Here is a 25,350-nt window from a genome sequence, read left to right on the forward strand (position 1 = left end):
CATGCAGGGAGGCAAAGCTTTATTTACAGGAACAGAATATGAAGGATTAACAAGCATTAAGTCTAGAGCAAAGATCCAGGCCTGCAGCACAGCTTAGGGCAGAAGTGCCAAGGGCCAGTTCATTTGATCAGCTCTCACTGGAGGAAAGTTCAGTAATACTACTGGATTGGCCCCAAGTGGAAATAGCTTCATGTTCACTTGATGAAAGTCCAAGTCATCAAAGACAAGTACCTGGAGAAGGGTACATGAGTGAGGTTCATCACGCACACCTCTCCAGTCCAGGAGAGTTTTGGCGCAGAGGTTTCTTGGTTAATTTTTGTGCTTCTGGAGACAAGAAGAGAACTCAGCACGGAGTGTTAATTCCTATTAAAGCAACAACTGTCCTAAGTTTCAGATATGGATGAGGTGGAAGGTCTGCCTCTTCTTTCATAAGGATTTATTTTTTTTTTCAGATGAACAGACCAGTAGCCCACAAGAAGCAGAAGTAGCAGGTTCTTCAACCAAGTCCATTTCTTTTTTACAATGTTTTCCTATCCATCACGTGGTCAAGATGAGACTGCAAACAGTCTACACTTCAGCCTATCTGCTATGTATTCCACTGGCTGAACATTTCTTTTGGCCAACACCAATACCGAAATTGTCTGTTGTCTGTCCTAGGATCTCCAGGCAGTGCCAGGTAACAGAAACTAAGCAGTGGTCCAAAATAACACACAAGGTTTGGCAATTTGCCTTGTGACCGTTATTGTGCCAGCAAAATAAGGCTTCTTCCATGATGCGTGAGCACCTCTCAATTCTTCCACCGGATTTGCTGAAAAAGAACAGGATATAATGGGTATCAAAAACAACAACAGTTCCAAGCACATAATGTCTTAAGGGAGCATAATGATTTTGAAATGTTGTTTCAGTAAAAACAAAAGTATTTTAGATCCAGTTATTCAGTGAAATGGGAAGGATTAATAAAACTCCAAGAACATTAGTTGAATATAGGATAGCAAGGATTTCAGATGAACAGTTCTGTTTTGGAAATGTAGTAAAGAGATAAGGGCGTTATTTTATACATGATGGAGAAAATCCTAGCGTATATTACATACAAAATTGAAAAAATGATCAACCAGAAACCTGAATGCTCCCCAGCAATGTACTTATAAGATAATTTTCAGAAAGAATAGCAAAGGAATCTAGAATTTCAGGAGTCATTTATTCATAGGATATTGTAAGTCAGAAATAATTTGATGGCACTAAACATGCACATACACAGAAGTTTGGTAGTGATGTAATAATTGCAGCAAGAATGATGATCGTGCAGATATGAAGACTGCAGACTGCACCAGGGAGACTGGAATGGTTACAAACACTTTTGCAAATCATATTAATGGATAACAGCACAGCTTATAAATATATGCGGGAAAGTTAACAATTCAAGCAAGAAAGGGCCTCCATTCATTCAGTACTAGAAGACACACAACTTACTGGATGAAGTAAAATCAGAAGCAACAGTTTGTGCTTTGTGTTCCCTCAATGCAAGAGGAAGGGATATTCCCCTGGCTTTCAGTTTAAACACTCTCTGGCATAATTCTTCTCCAAATGCAGCCTTATAGTACTTTTGGAAATGCCTCCCCTTGCAAGAGGAGGGAGTAGAGGAGGCCTGTTAGAAGCCATGGAGCAAAATCTAGCGAAAATGGAGGGCGTGGGGATACGGGGCTCAGATTTTGCCCCAGAATCCATTTTCCCTAGATACCCCTCTGGATCTACTCCAGAATATTTCCTGGTATTGATGTCAGGCTGACTGGACGGTAATTGTTTGGGCCCTCTTTTTTCCCCTTTTTGAAGACGTGGAAAACATTAGCCCTCCTCCAGTCCACTGGGATGTTTCCTGTTCTCTAGGAGTTTGCAATGATTCCAGCAAGTGGTTCTGAGATTACTTCTGTCAGTTCTTTTAATACCCTGGGATGTTAGTTCATCAGGGCCTGGAGATTTGAATTCATTTTAAGAAGCCAGCTAGTCCTCTTTTATTTATTCTGTGCTGAATTTCCCCTACTGTATCTTCTGTTCCATTTTCCTCTGGATGAGCACTGTTTTCTTTTTGAGAAAAGACCAAGGCAAAGAAGGTGTTAAGTAGTTCTGCCTTTCTCCATCCCGTTAGCATTTTGCCATCTTCCTCATTCAGTGACTCTATCCTATCTTTTTTCTTCCTTTTTCTACATAACCAAAAAAGTCTTTATGTTGTTTTTAACCTCTCTGGCAAGCCTGAGCTCATTGGGAGCTTTAGCTTTTCTGACTTTCTCCCTACACGTCCTTGCTATTTGTTTGAATTCCTCTTTGGTGATTTCCCCCCTTTTCCATTTCCCTCCCTTGTACATATCCTTTTAAAATCTTAGCTCAGTTGAAAGTTCCTTAGACACTCCCCATTTTTCCTCCTCATTGGAACTGTTTCAAATTGTGCCTTCAAGTTCTCACTTTTAAGACATTCCCATCCATCATGCACACCCTTCTTTTTTAGTATTTTTAACCATAGGATCACACCCAGAAGGTTCCTAAGCTTACTGAAGTCTGCTTTCTTAAAGTCTAGGATGTGTGTCTGATTACACTTAGTATCCCCTTTTCACTGTATAAGATACTCCAGGAGAACAAGATCACTCCCATCTAAGGATCCTACCACTTCCCCTTTACTAATCAGGTCATTATTAGAAGCAGATCTAAAATAGCCATTCTCCCTTTTGCTTCTTCCGCCTTCTGGACCATGAAATTATCTGCAAGGTAAGTGAGAAATTTGTTGGACCTGATAGCCTTGGCAGATATCAGGATAATTGAAATCTCCCATTACTACTACTTCTCTCCTTTCTGAAAGTTTGGTCATCTGTTCCAGGAAATCTTCATCCAACTCTTCAGTCTGGCTGGTGGGTCTGTAATAGACCCCCACAATGAGATCATGCTCTAACATATCGAAGCAGTGCAGTTCTATGCAGAAGTATTCCAGTCTAAATTTACTAATTTCAGTGGGCTTAAGGCTGGTGTAACTGCAGAGGACTGCAGTGTGACAGTTTCCTTTTACTATTTCACCAAGATCAGTCTTGAAAGATGTAAGGAAATATGTGGGTACCAATTGTATGTCACCTCACTATATAGTGAATTCTGACCATAATTAGAGTTTTATCTCCTTATATAAGACAGTCTCATTTTTGATGGCAGTTTTTCTTAGATATTAGGAAAGGATTATTAGTTATGACCTTCATTGACTGGCACAAGGGCCAGTCACCACTGGTCTTTGCACAGCTGATGAGAAGACTGGTCAAACAGAAGATAACTGAACACTTTGGATACATTGCTGTTAAAATTCTTCTCAAGATATAATCCCATTTCCACCTGTGCCTTATCAGGCAGCAAAATTGAGTTAATTTTTCTCACCGGGTTGCTCAGGATACTATCAATCTTTTCCTCTGCCGGAGAACCACGGTCGACTTTACATCTATATGCCATCAACTGAAGGCGGTCCTTCAAGTCTTTATATGTCTAGTTAAACAACAAAAGTAGCAATCAGCAAAAGTAACACCAGCCTCTTATGACTCCTTTCTACCTCACAGCAGGCTAAGGGTTGATCTTTCAATCCCTTCCCTTCACATCCATAGCTACCAGGCTTCCATATTCACGACTGATCTTAGAGAAAACCAGTTTTGAAGAGTAATCCAATAGAGAACTTCAGCATATCAACACATAAAGCAACTTGGTCTATCAAGATCAGTATTATTTATTCTGACTGGCAACAGTTCTTCTGGGTTTGAGCATCTATCACCTGATTATTTTAACAAGATGCTGAGGATGCTCTGCCACTAACCCACAGCTCCCCGCCCCAACCTTTCTGGGGAAAGAGTAGTTATAGCAACAGTTCATTCTCATACCTATGTCCGCCTTCCATCTTATTGACAAATTTAGTTGAAGTTTAGTTGGGGGTTAGGGTTAAATGGCAGAGACTTACTTAGTCAACTATTTCCTGTTAATTCTGTTTTATCTTGGTGCTTTTTAGGCTACAGGGGGAAACATTTTTTAAAAAAATACGGCATGAAGTACAAGACAGAAACCCGTGCTCCTACGCATCATGCTTAGAGCATCTTTTTTAGAGTCATGAACTCAGTTCTATAACAGAATCCATAACAATAAAATTCTTATAGAATCCCACTATTATAGAGTACTAGGAACTAAATATTTAGGCTAACAGAAATTATTTGGTAAAAGCAGCAAGATCAAGGAGAGTTTACGAAGAGTTTAATTATTCGGGTAAAAAGCCTTTTTGCTTTCCGCAGATCTTCATTTCTTCCTGCAGAGCACCCTGCAATTCCCTGCTCCACAGCTCCCCCTTCTTTCCCCCTTCTCCTACTGCACTACTTTGTGACTGACTCACATGATGTGGGTGTGATTATCTGGAATCATATTCTCAAAGATCTGTGCACCCAATTCTTTTTTGTGCGTGTCAACACAGACCATTCAGAAGTCGGGGGTTCTTTTTAAAAGTTGCAAAATTTCAACGATGCAGAGTAAGGTCCCTGCTCATGTCACTCACCAGGAGAAATAGGCGGAGAAACTAGATCTGAGGAGTTGCAAGAGCTAACAGTCTTTGGAATCAGGGAGCTCAAGCAAAGGGAGAGACCTTCTCCTTCGCAGTACTTATGTACTGTAAAGACCAGTGAGAACTTGCAGCAACACAGCAATTGAATGCCAGTAAGTGGCTTAAGTAACATACTGATGCAACAGTCAGATGGCCCTCTCAGGAACCTACTGGAGACTTCTCTGAGTGCATTTATTTATGCAGTTACCAAGAGACAAGGGGAGAGGAAGAACCTCTGGAGCACTGGCTACTCCAGGGAATCCTTAATGGAGAGCAGGAACAAAAGAGGACCATCTGGATATTCTTTGGGGTTCTGGGAGACTAGTGACCTGGTAGTGCTTGTGCAAGTGGGCTACCATACTTCCTCTATCTTTGATTGCCGGCCATACAAAACCCAATATGACTAACCCTGACGATACAAGGTCCCTAAAATCTAGGAGACTGGACTACAAGATTTGAGCAAATGGGAGATCTACACCCACCACTCATCTAACCAGTCACAGGCATAACAACATACACAGCAGGAGCAAGGGCCATCCCCTCCCCACTTTATGGCAGCAGGAACTCACATCTATAACAACATCATGGCACTTGTGTTTAATGGCAAGGTTCAACTTCGTCTCCACATCTTCCACCAGGTGAACATATTCCTGTAGGACCTGAAGAAGAGGAATGGGAAGCATCAGCAGAAATATCCAGAAGCCATGCCCTCTCCTCCATCCTCCCCACCACCTAGAAATTTCTCCAACAAAACCAAAGCGCAACCAGTGAGGACCCATCCTTTCTGATTGCCCATATAAACAGAACTAAAAGAACCACTTTGTGCAGAATATGACACATTGCAAATAGACTGAAGTGACCTCCTGCCTAGTAGACCAGCCCTAGAAGTAGGCTAACAAGCATGTTGTGAAGGGAAGTTTGCACACTCACTCACCTGCACAGGGGCATTATTCCGCTGTAAGATCTCCACTACCCGATGGAAACCAATGGGAGCTTTCTTCTTTGTGTAGCCCAACCAATTCTGAAACCGTACAAACCACCAAAACTTCAGATAAAGGCAGACATGAGAGTACAAAGAGCTAGAGAGGCACCAATCCGAATATTTAAGGACAGGGAAGAAACATTTTTCAATGGCTCTTCCGGTATGCTAGGCACCCAAATGGGCAATATATTTTCTTCAGCTGGAGGTACTGCCAACTCTGTAAAATTTATCAGCAGGCAGCTGCATCTTATCATCGCATTGAATGCCTAGTGTGGCTTTGTCCCTTCTAAATGTGCTTGTCCTGAATGTATCGCACACGAGGCCCCGTAAAATATGAAAGACGCTGAAACGAAACACAGAAAAGTTCTGTGCCGAATAAGTCAGCAGGCAGCTGCATCTTATCATTGCATTGAATGCCTAGTGTGGCTTTGTCCCTTCTAAATGTGCTTGTCCTGAATGTATCGCACACGAGGCCCTGTAAAATATGAAAGACGCTGAAACGAAACACAGAAAAGTTCTGTGCCGAATAATATGACTCATCAATGTCCTTCAGCCAATGAAGAACCAGTATTTTGTCCAAGCTCCAACACACCTTAGTGGTGAACAGAGCATCTACATCATGCCAAGCCCTGAGTTTGGCACGAGCAGCCAGAGCTGTCAACACGTACTGTTTGTCTGGAATCTGAAAAGAGAGAAAGGGAAGCGTTAGATTTCAATAAGGCAGGAAGTAGATCACCGTCTGACTCAGCGACCAGTTTCGGGCAGATTACTGAGAACTTGAGGGTTCCTGAGATTCTTGCAAAAAATGCTGAATGAGACTGCAGTCTGAACTAGCAGAGCAGTTGTCAAATGGGATCAAGTAACCTGGATAATTTAGGACAGATCAGATATGCCTCAGATTGTTGAGAGTCCGGGTGGGCCCACTTGCTTTATAAATTTGGCACATATTGGTATATTGTAGGGATTCTAGTAAAAAAAAGGGACAGACAACCGTTGCATTCCAACAGTATTTTAAAAAGCCAACACCGCCAAGTATGGCAAAAGCTAAGCATGCTCCATATCAATGGCTTGTACTTTCTATGATCTAAGGCAACATCAGGCTGGATATGGCTGAGACCTGATGATTACTTTAATCCATGATGGAAACAGAAAACAAAAGAAAGAATTGCATGCCACCCCTCCCTCCCTCACATGCCACCCCTCCCTCCACTTGGGTGGGTGGGCCAGGTTCAGATGCCGGGCCCCCTCCCGCCCCTCCTTTGCATGCCAACCCTCCCCTCCCTCCACACAAGAATAGGGTAGCAGCAGATGCAGAAAAACAAAATGGCCCAAGGACTACCAGGAATGCACATCTACTGTCCCCAGTCCAGACCACAGAATTGGGAGAGCTGAATGCAATCACCGGATGAGACAATATGCTATTCAAAAGAGTGGGCTATACCCATCCACTTGCCACTCACCCTACATAAATCTCTAAGTCACTAAGCCAGATGGGCTTGTGGAAGTCCTGAATAGGTGCCTAAGAGAAGAAAATGGGATGGATGGAAGCTTAGCCCAGATAAGACTGAGCTGCTGTTGGCCAATGGAGACTCAGGGACTGTGGGGTCAGCCTGTCCTGGAGAGAGTTGCATTCTGCCAGAAGGAGCAGGTTTGTACCGTGGGCGTGCTACTCGATCCTGGCCTGCGGCTGGAGCCTCAGATCTCACCTGTGGCACACAGCACCTTTTATCTGCTCCAGTTGATTCACAAGCTATGGCTGTTCCTTGAAAAGCTTGACCTGTTCAGTTATCCAAGCTCTGATCACACCCAAATTAGATTACTGCTCTCTGTGAGACTGCCTACTTTCAAAAGTTCAAAAAAGTCATTTGGTCCAGATTAAGACGGCCAGGCTACTGTCGGGTTTGATTACAGGGACTGTATCATTTGCGCTGATCAATCTGAATTGGTTACTCATCAGTTTCTGGGCACAATTCAAAGTGCTGGTTCTTACCTCTAAGAACCTGAATGTCTTGGGGCCAGGGTACCTGAAGGACCACCACTTCCCAAACTATCCAACCCACCAGTTAAGCTCTCCCTCTCAAGCCTGCTCTCTGAGCTCCTGGTTTCAGAGATAAACTGAATAGTAACTAGACACAGTAATTTTTGTGGTGGTACCTCACCTTTGTAACGTCCTTCCCCTCAAAGCATCTCCTTCAAACTGTACCCAGGCTTTTAAATAGATTTTTATCAGGTTTTTAGATGGGTGGCTTCTGTTTTATGGATAGTTTTTATGTTGCTTATGGCCAATGGCTTGTTTTAATAATGTGATGTGCTTTTAACTGTAAGCTGCTTTGAGCAGTACTCTAAAGAAGTGGAACAGAAATATCCTAAACAAATAAAATAACTCCAGACTCTTTACCTTAAAGGTTTTCTTTAGGTTTGCTGGGCTGCTGAATGTCCCCTGGAATGAAGAGATACAGTAAGCATGGCATAAGGGAGAAAAAAGGATGGTGCTATGGCATCCTAGGAGTGTCACAACTGGTAACAGACATTCTAGGGAAAAAGTTATTCACTAGTCATCTCAAGTTCTGTGATTTTTTGTGCTTCACAATATAGTCTCCTTATACCTTTACCTACACTAAATCAACAGCTATATATGTTTAGTCGCTTAGCAGCAACCCCAAAGAGGCAGCTAATTATTGGAGTGCATATTTGTTGAATCAAACACACAGATCAGATCCAAATTCACGCCCCTCCATTCAACGATGCCCCTTCCCCACAAATCCTGCAATACTTTTGCAGCATCATGCTGTTGAAAACTTTCACGGCTGGAATCAACTGGCTGCTGTAGGTTTTCCGGGTTATGTGGCCGTGTTCTGGTAGTTTATGCTCCTAACATTTCTTCTGTATCTATAGCTGGCATCTTCAGAGGCATGTCGCAGTAAGATGTTTTATCTCAGTGGCATAAAAACCACCAAACTACAGCAACACAGTCTGGAAACCCCACAACACCCACTTCTGTAACACATTATCTACTTGAAAATCAGGACAATATGGCTAGTTGTTTGTTTTTTTATTTAATCCCGCCCCGCCCCCGACCAAAGTCAGGCTCGGAGTGGCTAACAACTGATAAAAATAAAAATACCGAAGATAAAAGCATACAAAAATTGACATCAGTAAATCTTAATCTAATATAGATGGCGACTAAAGTCCCAAACCTAAAAACACTCCACATCCCTTATGGTATTCAATATCCAAAGGGAGAGCAATGGGGGGCGGGGGGGGGGGTGATACACAAGATAGAAAAGCTGAGTGGTATTCCAGATGCTATTGTGCACCAGATGTAATTGGGTGTGGGAGGTCAGCTAAATCAAATGAATCCTTAACTTGCAGAATGGCCTCAACCAAAGGCCTGGTGTAACATCTTTGTCTTACAGGTCCTGCAGAACTTGTTAAGGTCCCACAGGGTCTGCAGCATATTATGCAGTCTGGCCACACCATTTCTTTGAAATGGCCTGGATTATAAGTCAAACTTCAGTGGATAATACACAAGGACCTTTAGCTCTTACTTCCAGCTAAAGACCCCATCAGCGGCCATCCCCATCCCCATCCTAACCTCAGCCTCTGTGTAGTGGTAGACACAAGAGTAGAAGAGTGTGGTGACCAGTGGCATATTTAGGATGGAGGCCTTTCGTGGGTGTTTCCGAAATATCTCCGTCTGTCCAGATGCTTCTAAACGCTTGTCATTTGCCTGGGAAAGCAGAACAAGAAGCATGCAGTATAAAAACAAGAGCAACCATGGCTTCAAAATCCAAGAAAAAACAAAACAAACCGAACAACAACCCTTCAAATCCCAGTTGACTCAAGGCAAAAAGTATATTCAGCAAGTTAGTCTAGTCATTGTCTCTTGACCTCCCTGATGGGATTTTCTGGAGAAAAAAATACTGGCAGTATATTTCATATACATTTCCGTGGGTTTCTTGAAGAAAGGGCAGGAAATAAATCTAAACACCATTGTTATTCTTACTAATGAAAAAATAGCCTGGATTTGTTTTTTAGATCAGAAATATTTTATATACAAATTCTGTATAACTAGATGCCAGGAAGTAAAACATCAGCACATTTTGAAACCAGAAAGTCCTTCGGCACCTTTCCTGAAGATCTGGCTGTGGCAAGGAAGCTGGCATATGCAAGGTGTGATGTTTGCTTTAGACAACCCCATTCATAAGTGAGGAGATAACTTTCGGGAAAAGTACTGGGCCAGGACTAGGGAGATTAGAACTCAAACCACGGCTTTGCCACAAAGCTGACTGGGCAAGTCACATGCTCTCAGCTTAGCCCACCACACAGGGCAAAAATTGAGGGCAAAACTGGGTTATGGGGGAAGAGCAAACCACAGATGCTTCCCTGGGATCCTAGAAAAGAGAGGGGAATAAACATACACAAAATTGATCAAAAAACTGGGAAGATCAATAGAGCTATTACACATGAGTCCCAAGGGCAAAATAAAACAGCACTCACTTCAATTATGATCTGCCTCTCCAGGAGCGTATAATGATCTTGGACAAGACCAGAGTCTTCTGAGGAAAATGGTAACCTAAATACAAGAAGGCTCTCTCAATCTTGCTTTGCTTTTGTACAATTCCCTCTCTTGGGCAACTTTTTCATGCTTTATCCGTTGACTGTAAAACTTCACAGTGTAGGAGGATGGCTAATTTTCACCCCTTCAGCATTCAAATTATAAATCACCTGAATTACCCCCAACTGGTACCCTTATAATAATGATTTCTTGATCTCAGTGACCTCAACTTCACAAAGGAAGCACTTGTAAAGGTGCCCATCACCAACATCCCAGCCATGAAGGATGAGAATGACAAGAATAAAACAAAACTCCCGCAATACAGTTGTGCCTTTAGGTCAAAAGAGTAGTTCTCCGCTAGTGATCTCTGCAGACTCTTTACATGACTTCCCCATGCCTCTTGAATTTCTCAGTATGCGAGGAAAACTAAGGCCATTTGTACCGGGTTATCACCTTATTACGCTTCTTACAATCTTACAGAAATCTGCAGCTGCATAACCCTCTTCTTACCCAATGCAACCTTTCAGAAATTCTTTTCGCTTCTCTGCATCCTTGATGGTCAGGTGCTCACGGTACTGCGTCAACTACAGAGGGCAGAAAGAGAGACAGAGAACAGACTCAGGAAGGAAGAGAGAAAATGTTCAGTCAAGGCGCAGCAACTAAATCAATAAGCGTGGAGAGAAAAATAGCAAGCAGTTTCCCAGAGAATGTCTTTCTTCCCCCAGTTAAATGTGAACTGAAACTTGTGAAAGATACTCACTGCAACTTCCTCCATCCTGTCCAAGAACCTGCAAAGGAAAAATAAGCATCAGATCTGCTCACTGCTATTCAACCTTGAGAGTAACATCTGGTGTGCTCTACCGTGAAGATCACTGGGTGACTTGGAGCAGGCAACCCAATGGTATTGCTAAGAGGATAAAATGGGGATGGGAGAACAGAATATTCCTTGGAGGAGCAAGAGTATGACGGATTGGCAGGCTGTTACCTCAACAGATCCAGGAGAAGCTTCTGGTCTTCAGTTTCTTTGAGAAAATGTACAAAATGGCGCAAGGCCACCTGCCGCGGCTCCAGCTCTCGGAACAGAATCTCTGCATAAAGAGATGAAAAGGCTGGATCAGGCCTGAATCATTCCGACACTGATCAGTTACTAGGAGGAAGACAGCGAAACCCTTTCCCTTCTAGCAGAAACACTGGCTAATGTGCTAGACCTCACAGGTAAAAAGTCTGAATCAGAGTATCCTTGGATGGGAATAAGTGTGAAATACATTACAGACTTGGGGAGGCTGCCTCTTACTCAAAATCAGTGTTGCCATAGTTACAGAAGAAAACATGAGTTCATGTGTGCACCTAGTTTTATTTGGGGGGGTGCTAAATTAGAGGTATTCTATTTCTGATAACAAAGCTATTGATATAAAGAATGACTCATCCTATGCAGTAAGATCAGTCCTTTTAAGCACAATGCATACTGATGGTCAGAAACAACCCTCCAAAGCTACCTTATTAGTTGGAACACAGATGGCTTTTCAGAAACAGCTCAAGCAACAGAGCGGGGAATAAAACCCGGTTCCTCCAGATTAGAGTACACCTGCTCTTAACCACTACGCCACTGTTGCTCCCCTGGACTTCCTTGGTTAACTTCGGTGATCTGATGAGTTCAACCCAGTCCGGTCCATCTAGGTCAGGGCTGTATAATTATAGCACAGCACGATATATATTTTTGAAAAAGGACCAGGGCTGCCTGTCACCTCAGCCACAGTGCTCCTGTCATCTCAGGGTCCTTCCTTGGGTCTCACATATTGTCAACCTGGGTAGCACCCCAGTAAGCCGCTGTTAGAAGGTGACTGGCCTTATTGTAAGCAGCCATCAACTAGACCTCTCCTTCCGGACTCTTTGGCTCCCTAAGGCTTTTATACTCCCCTGCAGCCCCAACCCTGAGCCCAGACACTTCCTGAGCTTCTATCTTTAAAGCTCTGCTAGCCCTTCCTCAGCTCTTTGGCTCCTGGGAGGAAAGGGCTGTTCCTGCTGCTGGGTCGTCTTTCTGCCGGGCAGGGCTATGAGTCAAGCCCTGTCTTTGCTGGCCCTGGCCTGGAATAGCTGCTGTCTGGTTCTCCCACCTCCTTGGGCTGCTGTGGCTTGCCAAGTCCTGCAAGTAAGTGGCTTGGGCCAGGGTTGTTAGGGTGGTTGGTGAAGTCCAGAGGCCTGAGCCCTGACAAAAACATCTACTACACTAGCCCCTGTCTCTGTTTTCACATTGATACATACCTTTCTTCAAGGTTTTCTTCAGAAACACTAAAACCTGCAAGAAAACGGACAGACTGAACTGATTCGTCTTCACCAAAAATCTTGCAGTATCACTGGGAAAGGCAGTTTAGTGGCTCCCAAGTGCTTTTAAGGTCTCTCCAGTCTCACCTCTACTTACACAAGACATAGAGGAGGACATAATCCTTTGGTACTCAAGGATCTGGGAAAAGAGTTACGCAAGGCTTGCATATTAACTAAAAGGATGCTAGTGGATGCATAACAAAGACTGACCACCTTTGGGAAATGGTACAATTCCTCATTTACAGAGCAATGCTAAGCAGAGTTATTGCAGTCCAGGCCAATTCATGTTTTAATTTGCGTGTCGTCAATGGAAATGGTTATTTAACATATGTAGCCTTCATTTTTGATGATCAAGAAGAAGAAGAGTAAGAGTTCAGCTTTCTACTCCACCTCTCTCCTGTAAGGAGCCTCAGCTTACAAACTCCTTCCCTCCCCCTCCCTACAACAGACACACTGTGAGTTAGATGAAACTGAGAGCGTTCTCAGAGAACTGTGACTATCCCAAGGTCACCTAGCAGGCTTCCTGTGTAGGAGTGGGGAAACAAATCCAGTTCACTGGACAAGAGTCTGCTCCTCATGTAGAGGAGTGGGGAATCAAACCTGGTTCTCCAGATTAAAGTCCACCACTCCTCACCACTATACCACACTGCCTCTCAATGTGAACCTAATTTCACCATCCAGGTACATAACGGAATAAGAGATCCATCTCAAACAGAGACTAAAATAATTGGTTCATGTAACCTCCAATGGTGTGAAAGTTCTCCAAGGGCTTAGGGAGAGGTTTGTCTTATCCCACTACCCAAGACCTTTTAGCAGGAGAATAATTTAAGCACAACCTTATGCCTGCAAAGTTTGTTTACAGATGGGCTGCGCAGACATGCATATGATATTGAAATTCAAGGACATTTCAGGAACATATTGGACAATATTTAAGGGGCTTCAAAGAGCCATATTCTTGAGGCAAGTAAAGTGAATGCATGTCTACCAAGATGCATCCTGGCACTTTCAGTGCTCAGTGAGGCTGGCTTCAAAAAGTCAGCTTCCCCATCCAGAAGTTTCCCCTGATGCAAGATTACTGCAAGACTTACAGCTGTAATGACGTTGCCATCATGCCCTGCAACAGCTTCGTCCAGCAGCAGCAGCTTCTCCTGCAAGGAGTGAAACCTCTCCAGTGAACAGACCTGGAAGGGGATAATGTTTAAATGAAGGGGGTACACTGAAACAGAGAGGCACTTGGAATGCCTGAACCCAAAGAGATGGCTGCAACCCAGACATTTGTGTGAGCCACTCTCTTTGCAATTTAGGAGCTGATAGCTATTTCAAGGGAGCTCCTTCGGACACAACTGAAATTCCTCTGAATGGCTAGCAATGTAATGCTATGCTGATAAGTGTGCTTTTTGTGATTGGCTGCTGACTGCAATGCAGCAATTAGAGGCTTCTGCAGCAACAGCATTTCAAGTCTCTCAGTCCTCAGATGACTGCAAGATTCCAACAGCAAGGCAGAGCCCTCATGCTCTACCTCAAGATGGTGGTCTGGATCCCACTGAGTAAGGAAGCATGTGGTTCTTTCCTGCCTTCCCCTTCCCCCAGTAGCTCCTGATGCCAGAGTTTGTGGGACTCATGGACAAAAGGCCATGCAAGAGTGGAGGACTGCACCAAGCAAGGAAAGAGAACCCGGCTGCCTCCTTTCCTGAGACAACAGAACTTTCACAGACAAAAGAGGAAGTGGGGAGGGTAATTTCAACTGCCTTCCTCTCCTCATTGCAGACACTGGCATTTTGTCCTGAAAAACCCTGCAAAATCCACCTGGATCAACAATCTGAAGGTCTCAGGGAGTTGCTAGGTGGGAGGGCAGGTAAGAACCACACCTCACATCCTGTGGGAGGTCCCTGCTCTGTAGGTCCAGAAATACTCTGTAGGTCTAGAAATGCTCTGCTCTGTAGCTCCTCTGCCCAGTGGCTCCTTCCTCGGATTAAGCCTATGATTCTTCTGAGCTCCTTGTCCAGATCTCCAAGACTAACTTTCTTTCTGAAGGATACCAAAACTTTTCACTTAAGTCTCATTTTAAGCAGCCTGAAATGATATGCATAAATACTTACCTACATGTCTACATAGCATATTAGAACATCATTACTTGGGAAAGCAGCTGAAATGAAACTATCCATCACCCTCCTTATCCAGTAACAGTAAATTATTTCCCTCTCCAACTACTAGCAAGAGAAGGAATTCTTTTCAGGGCCCTTGATGATTGGATGCTTTCTAAAAATAACTGCTCTAAAACTGATAGTGCCATAATCTCCTACCAATAGAGACATGTTTCCATTGTGGCTCAGGGACTGCTACTTCTGCTATAATAATCTACTTGCCCTGGAAATCAATACTGCCCTTTTTTCTTCCAGACAGGGAAACCATCAGAGAATTCTGCAAAGTCACTATAAGCCATATCTTCCATTCTGACACGCATTAGTGTAAACAACACTACGAGAACAATCTGACAGTGCAGTCCAAAATACATTTACACCCTTCTAAGTGCACTGAAGTCAATGGACTTGGAAGGGTACAACCCTGCTTAGGATGGACATTGAATACATAGAGCTTTTCAGAAGCAGAGATGGAAGACCCCCCTACCTTGCCTCTTTGCAGCCGCTTTACTGTCTCTTTAGGGCTCCAGAAACTGTCATAGTCCTAAAATGCAAGAACACAAGATGCCTTTAACGTTTGAGGGACCCAGGCACTAGCCTTACCCATTCATGGATAAGAGCTGAAGGGCACTGCACTAGATCATGCAGATGCCTTATGGCCCCACCAGGGCCATATCTGTGGTCACTGACAAGTAGCTCATAGAAGGAAGTTGAACAACTGCATGTAGATATCAACTGGTGCCCACTGCATGTTATCCATTCCATGGATCTGGTTACTAATTGATTCCAAACATGTCTTCACCACCCATTATTTACACTAGTAAGAATTAAAACACACACCACCAGATTTTTTATGAAACAGAAAAGCCCAAGAGCATGTTTCTCTCCTCTCTCTTTCAACCACTACTGAGCATGCAAAAGCTCTTCAAAGGTTGGAAGCCTCTATTCCTGCCCACTTCCACTTTAAAACCTGTTTCTTCCCAGACTGTTAATACAGGCAGCCACTGGTATATTTTGCAGTGAGTATCCAGGAAACAGACCTTGAACAAGAAGATGAAGCATGTATATCCAACAATCAGGTAATCTACCTACTCAAGACAGAGTTGGACCATTCCGTCTCAAATTTCCCCATCCCATCAAGTGGTTTTTAGACCATGAACTCAAAACATACCTACCTTATAATCTGCTTTTGGTCTGCGCAGTTCTGGAGCATAATTTTTAAATCCTGTGTCAGTGAGAGCTGTGTTGAAAAGGACAGGATTATTTATTTATGCGTGTCTAACCCACTTTTCCACCCAATTTGAATCCACGAGGAAGCTTACAACTTACAAAACATCAAACAGAACCACCATAAAAAACTCCAACATCATACAAAAAACCCCCCCCCCCCCCCCCACCAATAACAATAAAATAAGGTGGGAAAAGGTGAGAAGCTTTAAGAGGTGGGAGCTTTAAGTGAAAGGAAAGAAGAAATAGTAGCGGAGCGAGATATAAGAGGCCTACCACAAGTCTTTGAAGGTTCCCACTTGTATATTTTAGTCAAATCTGAGGATACTAAAATCCAGATAGAATGTTGGGAGGGGATACAGGGGAAAACAAAGTACCTCCCACAGTTCCTTGGAGCTTCCCTACAGTACAACTGGGGCATAATTTTCTTGAGGAGAGTTCTGCCAGCAGGAGGGAATTAGGGGGACAGATAAAGCAAGTTGGCTGGTGGGTAGAAAGAGGGAAGAAAGTAGCAAAAGAGGAGAGGCTATTGGGAACTTTCAGGAAAGGGAGACATAAGGGGATGTGAAAATGAGATGCTCCCTGCAAGTCCTTGCAGGTCCCCCGCTTGTAAAAATCTAAGTGCTTACCATCAGAAAGTGACTGAAAACTCCCATGCTTATTTCTTCCTGAAAGGAAAAAAACCAGAAATATTTCCATTTCCTTGTATCTGAAAAGCATTATTCAGCTAGGACTACATATGAATGATTGATCAATGTAGAGTCTTGATTTTTAAGGACATTTGCACAATACAAGCCTCCCTCACAAACTGTTTGTCAGATTGGGGAAATTCTGCATCTGAAAGCTAAAGGCTGAAAACATGATGGAAGAGGAACAGTTTCTTAGCTATACAGAGAACAAGTTGCACTCCCAAACTCACGTATGCAGAGCCAAAGCTGGGGTGTATGTGTCCTTCCTGTGTTTTCCCCACTCCTGTCTACTATGTATGACATCCACTGGGCTGCTCAGGGACACTGTATAGCTTGTGACTTCAGGCATTCTGGATTATTATCCTCCAGGTGTTTTCTAATTTATTTACTGCTGTGCTTACCATTTAAAATAGGAGGAATAAAAGCAGGCTGGAATGGGGAATTTGTGCTCATCAGCACTTAAATATAGAGCACCTGCAGGCAACACTGCTTTCTTTCACCAAATGGAAGATAGTTGTGCAACATAGCTAGGAACTTAGCACAACAGACTTGGAGAGATTTCACCTCACACATTTCTGCAAGGAGCTGTGGAAACTGTATTTTGTCTTCAAAAGGTGAAAAGTAAGCCTACTATCTCTAGAAACAGAGGAATGTGTGCATGCCAAAAGGTATCAGAGGTGCATATCAATTCCTCTTAGACTGGAAAATTATTGGCAAAACCCACATTTCATCTATATTCAACTGCTGCTCTGTGAAGCCTTGAAAGTAATATCAATTGCAGATATACCTTTATGCAAACGAGATGATTTTTTAAGACCTGACAATTAACACCTCGTATTCCCATCTGGCTTGATTAAAGAATCTCCAAGGGCTTCAGGCTAGACGCCAGCCAGGCCCCTGTCTGCCCCCGAGTTTGCAAAGTTTCTGAACGATGCTCTGAGCCACAGTAAGAAAATTCCACTGCTGCTACTTAATCACCAGAATGTATGCATTTATCCAAATGTGATGCTATAATGAAAGACAGCATCAATCACAGGGGACGTAAGGGATGTGAAGATGCCTTTGTTAAGCTGGACCCAAAAGTCAGCCCTCTGCTGCACCAGTTCTAGGGCTTTTATACAGGAAGATTCTACCTTTGAAAAAGCTGCTTAGTGAGTAGGACGAGGCTTGCTTGGGGAAAGATACAGTGGAGGAAGAGCTCTTTTGCAAGCCTAGGTCACTTCCCTCTGGGGAACTGATGGAGGAGGCAGTCTCTTTGATTGACCAAGAAATGCCTGTATTGGGGGTTGGGGGAAAGAGAGAAAGAACACAGCTTTTACAAAATTTCTTAATAATTATGTTTATTACATTTGTTTTAGACATTTGCATACCGCCTTTTCAGCAATCAAACCCATAGCAACATATAAAAGTAGATGCCTAAGATCCTAGAGCAGAGCACAGATCATGTCTGATTGTGTGAACTGGGATAACCCTAAGCTAGCCCCATTTGTTTCCATGTTTTAGAGGAGAATCAAAAAGTCCAGTGTGTAACAGACTTCTCTATGTGATACACCTCTGAAGTTGCCAGCCACAGATGCAGGTGAAACGTTAGGAACAAGATCTACCAGACCACAGCCAAACAGCCCAGAAAACCCACAACAACCAACTAAAACAGTAATTTAAATTAGGACCAGGTTTACAAAGTGCTGTACAACCCTTCAAGTTACCCAGAACTCTTCCTGAGGCAGGATGTTCAGCAAAACAGAAAATTAAACTGAGAAAAACAATGCTTGGAGAACAGAGCATTAAATCCTACCACAGTCCTAAGAATACTGTGTAATAAAGGTCCCTGTATGGACTTTTTTTCTCCGCAAGTACATCACCAGGATTACCTTTCGTGATCTGTTTTAGTGGTTTCATTCCCTTCATTTGCCTGCCCTTACATACTTCCTACCCAGGAACAAAGAAGGGTAGACGAATTCAAACACATTTATTTTAAATACTTCTGCTGTTAGGTTCCATCTGTCTCCAGTGTACAAAAGCAGCTAAGTTTAAGGTGTTACATGACACTTAAGAACATAAGAACATAAGAACAAGCCAGCTGGATCAGACCAAAGTCCATCTAGTCCAGCTCTCTGCTACTCGCAGTGGCCCACCACTTCTACTTCCAAATAAGGAGGCTTAAGACTGGGACTGTGAGTTATATTGGGCTTCCTGCTGACTGAAAGCTAAACATGCATATCAATCCAAATAAATATTCTGTTGTATATATCTCATTGTATATATCTCATTCCCAAATCCGCTTTGGGTTCCCTGCACTTACTGCCCACGGGCTCCCCACTCCAACTGAACTTCTCAAGGTCATCTTCATCATCTACGATATCTCGCAGGCTATTTACTGCTCGCTTAGATTCCTTCAGCTGTGAACAAAACCAAAGTTAGATGGAAGGCAATCTTCATTTCTCACAGCAGAGTACATGTTTTGTTGACAAATAACCTGCACTCCAGCAACAGGTGTGTTCTACATCCATGCAAACTAGATGATATCTATACAAAAATCTAATAATTAGATTCATGCCATGTTTCTAATAAGACCCCAAATTTATAATGCCATCCTATTACAGTGTGTTATATCAAAATCATACCATCTGTACTTTGAAATGTTTTGGCAAAAAGCAGTTCCAGAAAGAAGATTAGTGGGGAAAAAGAGTTCTTTGGAGTAAGGACTAGTAAACTCGGCACTCGATCCCTTCCAGCCTGGCTTCCGTGCTGGGCATGGGACAGAGACCGTCCTTGTCACCGTCACAGACACACTCCGCATGCAGCAGTACCGAGGTGGATCAGCGCTGCTGGTATTACTGGACCTTACTGCAGCGTTTGATATGGTCAACCATAACCTTTTGACACACCCCCGGGCCGCTGCTGGAGTGCAGGGCATTTCCCTTCAGTGGCTTGCCTCGTTTCTCCAGGAACGGAGTCAGCAGTGTGGTGCGAGGACCAGGCCTCCTAGCAGTGCCCGCTCTCTTGCGGTGGGCCTCAGGGAGCACTGTTATTTAACACTTACATGTGACCCTTGCTCAGCTGGTGCAGAGTTTTGGGCTGACCTGTCATCAATATGCTGATGACACTCAGCTCATTCTGTTGATGGAAGGTGGGGCGGTCACTGCCCCTGCGGCTCTATAGCATTGTTTGGAGGCGGTTGCTGGGTGGTGGAAGCAGAGAAGGTTAAAACTTAGTTCAACAAAGACGGAGGTCCTTTGGCTAGGCCGTGAAGGGGGAACTGAAGACTTTCAGCCGCTGGAGTTGGAAGGGGTCACTTTGGCTTTGACCCCTTCGGCTCGCAACCTTGGTGTCCACCTGGATTCGTCTCTTTAAATGGAGACCTTGGTGGCACATGTAACCCAGATGGCTTTTTTCCATCTTCACCAAGCCTGGCAGCTGGCCCCCTACCTCTCCCAGGCTGAACTGGCCACTATGATCCATGGTTAGACTATTGTAACTCGCTCTATGTCTAACCTCCAGTTTAGACTATTGTAACTTGCTCTACATGGGCCTTTCCTTGCGGTTAATCCGGACAGGGATCATATCGCCCCTGTGCTTCGCCGTCTACACTGGCTCCCAGTGGAATTCCGGATTGTCTTCAAAGTGTTGGTATTGAACTTTAAGGCCCTTCATGGCCTGGGGCCCTCATACCTTTGAGACCACCTTACCCCATATGTCCCGTTTCGATCCCTCCGTTCAGTGGAGGTGAATCTGCTAGTGGTTCCCTGCCCCTCTATAATGCGGCTGGCCACCACCAGGGCCAGGGCTTTTATGGCCCTGGTCCCTGCCTGGTGGAACGCTCTTCCTCCAGCTGTTAGGCCCTGCGGGACCTTGGGGAGTTCCACAGGGCCTGTAAAACCGAGCTGTTTCACCAGGCTTTTACAGGGGCTGGCCACTGAATTACCGCCCCTTCTTGATGCCCTCTGTACCATCAGCTTCTTTGACAACTTGCCAGTCCCCTCCCAGGGATAGGACCGGACGTCATCCACTAAATTGCTGCTACTGATTTTATTGGTTTTATGTATTTTAATGATATTCTTTGATGTTTTGTTTTTTGTTATTTTCTGATCTGTACACCACTCTGAGCCCTTCAGGGGGAGCAGTTTATTAAGTTGAATTAATTAATTAATTTTAATTAATTAATGAAGTAAGCTCTGTACTTTCGCAAAGCATGTAAATTTTGCATCCTGAACACTACAGCCTTCTGCAAACATTTTTTCAATGCGTCTTTACAGGACTAGGAACTTTCTTTTGTTAATAATTATTTTAAAAATCAGCATATAAGGTATTTCAGTTCTGTGAAAGAAACATAAGACCCTGTGCTCCATCTAGTTCAGCATCCAGGTTTGAACAGAAGCCAACAAGAACCCTGGAGAGCAAACAAATGGTGTATAGAGACCAAGGCTTTCCCCTGAAGCTACCTTCTAGCACTGATATTCAGAGGTGCTCTGCCTCTGTACATGAAAGCTAAATTTCCTCACCATGGTTAATATCCATTGTTGGACCTATTCTCCATGAATCTGTCTAACCCCCATTTAAAGTTCAGATCCCATCAGCCTTTATTTAAAGTTACTTTATTTAATCTTACTCCAGGGCCTCCCAACCTTTTCTAGTCTGTGGCCTTTGGAATTCTCACACAGGGTGGTGAGCGTAGCCCACAAAATGGCTGCAGCAGAGGGTGAGTCAACCACATAATGGCTACCACAAAAATGTAAGGGTTATGCCTAACTCTAATGGTAACGCTTCAATATTTCAGGCAGCAACTCACTTTAATAGGATGCCTTTTAAAATGAACGTATTGTTTTTTAAAAAATGTTTACATAGACACAGTTTCTCTCCAGTCACAGTGAAGATCCTTGTGCTGTGGTGGTGGTGGCTGTTGCCAAAACAATTTTTTAAAAATCTGCACAGCCAATCAGATCTCTAAAGCCCAATCAGACGTCTGTCTGGACAAGTCTTACCTGGCCTTGCCCACCTCCTAAAAACACTTGGTGGGGGCCGTGAAAGATGCTAGTGGGCACCACATTGGGAACTTCTGCCTTACACTTATTTACACTGAACTTAATTTGCCACATGGTTGCTTACTCATCCAGCTTAGGGACATCATCCCAGAGCTCTTCACAATCCACCCGAGTTTTCACTACTTTGAATAATTTACACACTTCACCTCCTCACTGATCATTCCCAAATCCAAATAAATTATAAAGAAATTAAACAGCACCGGTCCCAATACCAAAGCTCGGTGGACCCCACTGCTCACTGTCCTCCATTGTAAGAATTGTCCATTTACATGTACTCCCTGTTTCTTGCTATTTACTCAACCTCTAATCCATAAGTGAACCCATTCTTTTATTCCATGTCTGCCAAGTTTACTTATGAACCTTTGGTAAGGTACCTTCTCAAAACTGTTTTGGAACATCAAGTATATAATGTCTCCTGGATCACCTTTATCCACATGCTTGCTAGCCTGCCAAAATAACTTCAGATGTCCAAAACCATGTAAAATTCTGCAGCCAATCAAAATAGGTTTGCTTTCTGCTCATATAAATATTGCAAAGCTTTCTTCAACATACAGTTCACCATAAAAACGCAGTATTCAAAAACTGTCCCTTATGCACATTTTAGGCAAACAATTATTGCATAGTAAATTACCCATTCATTCAAACTAGAAATGATACCTGAGAGAGCTCATCATCTTCATCATCAAAAGTGAAGGCTTTACACTTGGAACTGTGCCAGTATTCTTCCTCATCAACCTTCATTCTATTCATCTAAGAAAAAAGAAGAAGGGCTTTAAAAATCTACAAGTACTTTTCTCCTTTGGTCAATTCATACAAACCCTGGATCAGATCATTCTAAAACAGTGGTTCTCAACCTTCCTAATGCCGCGACCCTTTAATACAGTTCCTCATGTTGTGGTGACCCCCAACCCTAACATTTATCCATTTTACAGATGGAGAACACTGATGCAGGTTTTACGTGACCCCTGTGAAAGGGTAATTTGACCCCCAAAGAGGTTGCGACCCACAGGTTGAGAACCACTGTTCTAAAAATTCAGTAGCCAAAAGGCAATACATAAAAGAAACAGAAGATTTAATGAAAATGTATATGGAGTGAAAAGATATGACTGAGGGTATGCTCTACCACTTCACCTTAAAGAGACCATACAAATATACATTCAAAACTTCCCACCAACTTTAACAGAATTCACAGGTAAGTGTGAAAGGCAGGCATTAACAGAAGAGAGATTTTAAGTTTGCTATTTTGTTTTTGGTTCTAACTATTATTGTAGGCCATATTGAACCAGAAAAGGCTGAATATAAATGTTTTAATTAATAAATTTAAAAATGAAAGATTTGTTTTGTGCTACTACTTTCCAGAAACAAAATGGATTAACAAATAATCCAGATGTTGCTGAACGTAAAATATAGCCTCAGAAGTGATTGGGGAGGGGGGGTTGCTACTATACTCTATTTTAGAATCAAATATTTGCACATAGTGTATGCCATGGTGGTTTAACAGGCCAGCCTAAGGATGTATCTTGTTATCAAGGTTCCATTTTCATTCATATTTTTTCCCTCCACGTTCTTGAAATGGGACCAACTTCTCATTTCCTATAGTTGTAGGGTCAGAAAACACTTGTCTTGTGCTTGGTTAAGAATGGCCAGGAAGGAACTTGTTAGCTGGTCATCACTAACCAAATACAAAAAAGTCAACATTGTGAGCTGGAGTACACACAATTTCTTCAGTGAGGAAAGCAGCAGTCTCAGAAAGAAGCCAGATCAATCCTGTAAACAAACACCCTAACAATTAACCAATGAACCTTTAGCACAAAGAGGACCATGCTTTATTAGCTCTGTGCCATATTTATTCTCTGCAGAGATCATTACATTATTAGGACAGTAAGAACTCAGGTTATTTGGAATTGCCCATCAGAGCAATGTGCTATTGATTATCCAACCTGATCCCAAATAAACCTTATGCTTGCCTTGGGACTTTCGCTGTTTCCTGATTTGGGAATATCCCTGGACCTTGAACTGCCTCCTCACTCCCTTTGGCCAGTCATGTGACATCCCTGACTTCCCACTTTGTCCTCTCACCTCTTTCCAAGCCTAGAAAAAAATATTTTATTTCTCATCCTGCTTGCCCCATAAATAAAGCCAGAGCTGGAACCTGGTGCATTATGTTCCTTGTCCCAGGTCAAGAAATATGTACTTGGATATCATGCATTCTGCCTTGTGTCTGCTTGGCTGTCAGGTGAGATGCAAAGCATTTGCTCTGGAAACACAAAGTGGAATGTTCCTTCCGATTAGGGTTATCTGCTGTCCATACATTTGAGCTACAACCTTGGGATTTAGACTATGAACATGGATGAGTAGCTATAGCTTCATTTCATACAGCTTCACTAACCTTTGTTTCGGTTTTTACTCTATTGTTTCCAAGCACCTCACTCCTTTGTTGGAGCCCATACAGTCATGCTGTCAGTCACTGCCCAGGCTGAGGGTGTTTCTTTAAGGCAGGAGCTCCTTTAGCATGAAGTGGGGGGAAAGCAACAGGAAAATTTATACCTTTCACTCAGACTATTTGGCTTAGCCTGAATAGTTTCAATCACACCAACAAAAGCCCAATCTTTCATTCATGTACATGCCATCTTTAACTGCACGCCTGATCAATTTGCTCAGTTATGTTGGACTAAAACAGCAAACCACCCAAAAGCCACCAGAGATTGTGACAGCATGTAAAGCTTAGGGTCAAAACAGACCTACAAGCAAGTTTCTTACTACCCACATTTGGCCAGTTCTGTTTCTCCCCAAACTTGCTCAGCACACACACACACACCGCCCCATAATAGTCAACATACAGAGCTAAATGGAATTGATTTTGGACAAACCCAAAGGCAAAGAGGCAACTAAGCACTCCGGTTAATTCAGTTTGCATGAATCTTCCTTAGGGTGCACAGGATAAAAATCTATGTTCTCCAAACAAGGAACGCCTGAATGAATGTAGGTAACACTGGATATCCACCTCACTAGGAAAAAACACATACCCTTAAAAGAGCAGATCGTCAGGAATGGGAACTACCAGGTATCCGATCATGCAGTCTCCCAATCCATATTCTGTGCTGTACTCGCCTTCCTCTGGACAGAACTACATTGCTAGGTCCCCTGCTTCTCAAGAACGACCATAGGCAGGGACAACGGCTGCTTTCGAAAAGCATCCTGGGATTAGTAGTTTCCAAAAACCGTAATTTCCCATTCCTATAAAAGGTACGCATGAATTTAAAAAACTACAAATCCCGCCATAACCAGACTTCCTCGTTCCGGGAATAAAATCGGAAGACTCCTGAACTACGCGTTCAAGCAAGCAATTAAGGGAAGCAAGTTAGTAGTAATTCGGTCCTCTTTCCTGTGACTATTTCGCCTCTGTCACGGAAGGTCCGCAGGAGAATCAAACTTCTTCCGTTTGAAAAGCTCTGCATATAAGAATATAAAATATTAGTCGTTCAGGAGAAGAGAGGAGCTGCTGCGGAACAGGATACGGTTGGAACAGTAGAGAAAGAAAACACCGGAGCATTAAATTAAAGACCGCCCTGAATTAAACAACCGCCCATTTTTAAAAACCGACTCTCGTTTATTAAGACTTAGGCCTACCAGAGGCTGAAACTCTTTACATACCGGAAGTGCCTTCGTCCTCATGTCCTCACGCTCTATGGTTCCGCTCAACCGAGAGCATTTCAGGGGTGGACTCAGTGAAGGTCGAGCTATCCTGGCGTCATGAAGGGAAGAACCGGAAGGCCCTTTCGCCGGCGG

At 43.2% G+C, this 25,350-nt stretch overlaps 1 protein-coding gene across 7 annotated transcripts; it reads right to left on the minus strand.

Annotated features, from left to right (window-relative positions):
• Nucleotides 1-2: 2 nt before the first annotated feature.
• Nucleotides 3-25,344, minus strand: VIPAS39 (VPS33B interacting protein, apical-basolateral polarity regulator, spe-39 homolog). 7 transcript variants are annotated; one of them, XM_048485010.1, is made up of 23 exons: nt 25,216-25,344; nt 24,588-25,013; nt 23,951-24,066; nt 23,529-23,652; nt 22,219-22,311; nt 18,822-18,918; nt 17,653-17,793; nt 16,460-16,498; nt 15,779-15,843; nt 15,091-15,147; nt 13,551-13,643; nt 12,403-12,436; nt 11,126-11,228; nt 10,901-10,928; nt 10,651-10,724; nt 10,083-10,158; nt 9,178-9,312; nt 7,981-8,022; nt 6,175-6,264; nt 5,535-5,621; nt 5,170-5,259; nt 3,406-3,510; nt 3-808 (listed from the first exon to the last, which is right to left on the minus strand). In XM_048485010.1, the coding sequence occupies exons 5-23, from the start codon at nt 22,309-22,311 to the stop codon at nt 788-790; spliced, it is 1,470 nt and encodes a 489-aa protein (XP_048340967.1). In that variant the 5' UTR covers nt 23,529-23,652; nt 23,951-24,066; nt 24,588-25,013; nt 25,216-25,344; the 3' UTR covers nt 3-787. The 7 variants fall into 7 exon arrangements, with proteins under 7 accessions (XP_048340967.1, XP_048340970.1, XP_048340965.1 ...); XM_048485013.1 differs by lacking the exon at nt 23,951-24,066; XM_048485008.1 differs by lacking the exon at nt 23,529-23,652.
• Nucleotides 25,345-25,350: the final 6 nt, after the last annotated feature.

The sequence above is a fragment of the Sphaerodactylus townsendi genome, linkage group LG02, assembly GCF_021028975.2.
Source record: "Sphaerodactylus townsendi isolate TG3544 linkage group LG02, MPM_Stown_v2.3, whole genome shotgun sequence".
NCBI lineage: Eukaryota > Metazoa > Chordata > Lepidosauria > Squamata > Sphaerodactylidae > Sphaerodactylus > Sphaerodactylus townsendi.

Excerpts from the sequence above, each read along its gene's own strand:
- VIPAS39 (XM_048485012.1), bottom strand. The coding sequence starts at position 22,311 with ATGAATAGAATGAAGGTTGATGAGGAAGAATACTGGCACAGTTCCAAG. Across the intron at positions 13,644-15,090 it reads AGCGGCTGCAAAGAGGCAAG|GTCTGTTCACTGGAGAGGTT; the intron begins GTAGGGGGGTCT and ends ATCCCCTTCCAG. Across the intron at positions 3,511-5,169 it reads GCCATGATGTTGTTATAGAT|ACATATAAAGACTTGAAGGA; the intron begins GTGAGTTCCTGC and ends TTGTTTAACTAG.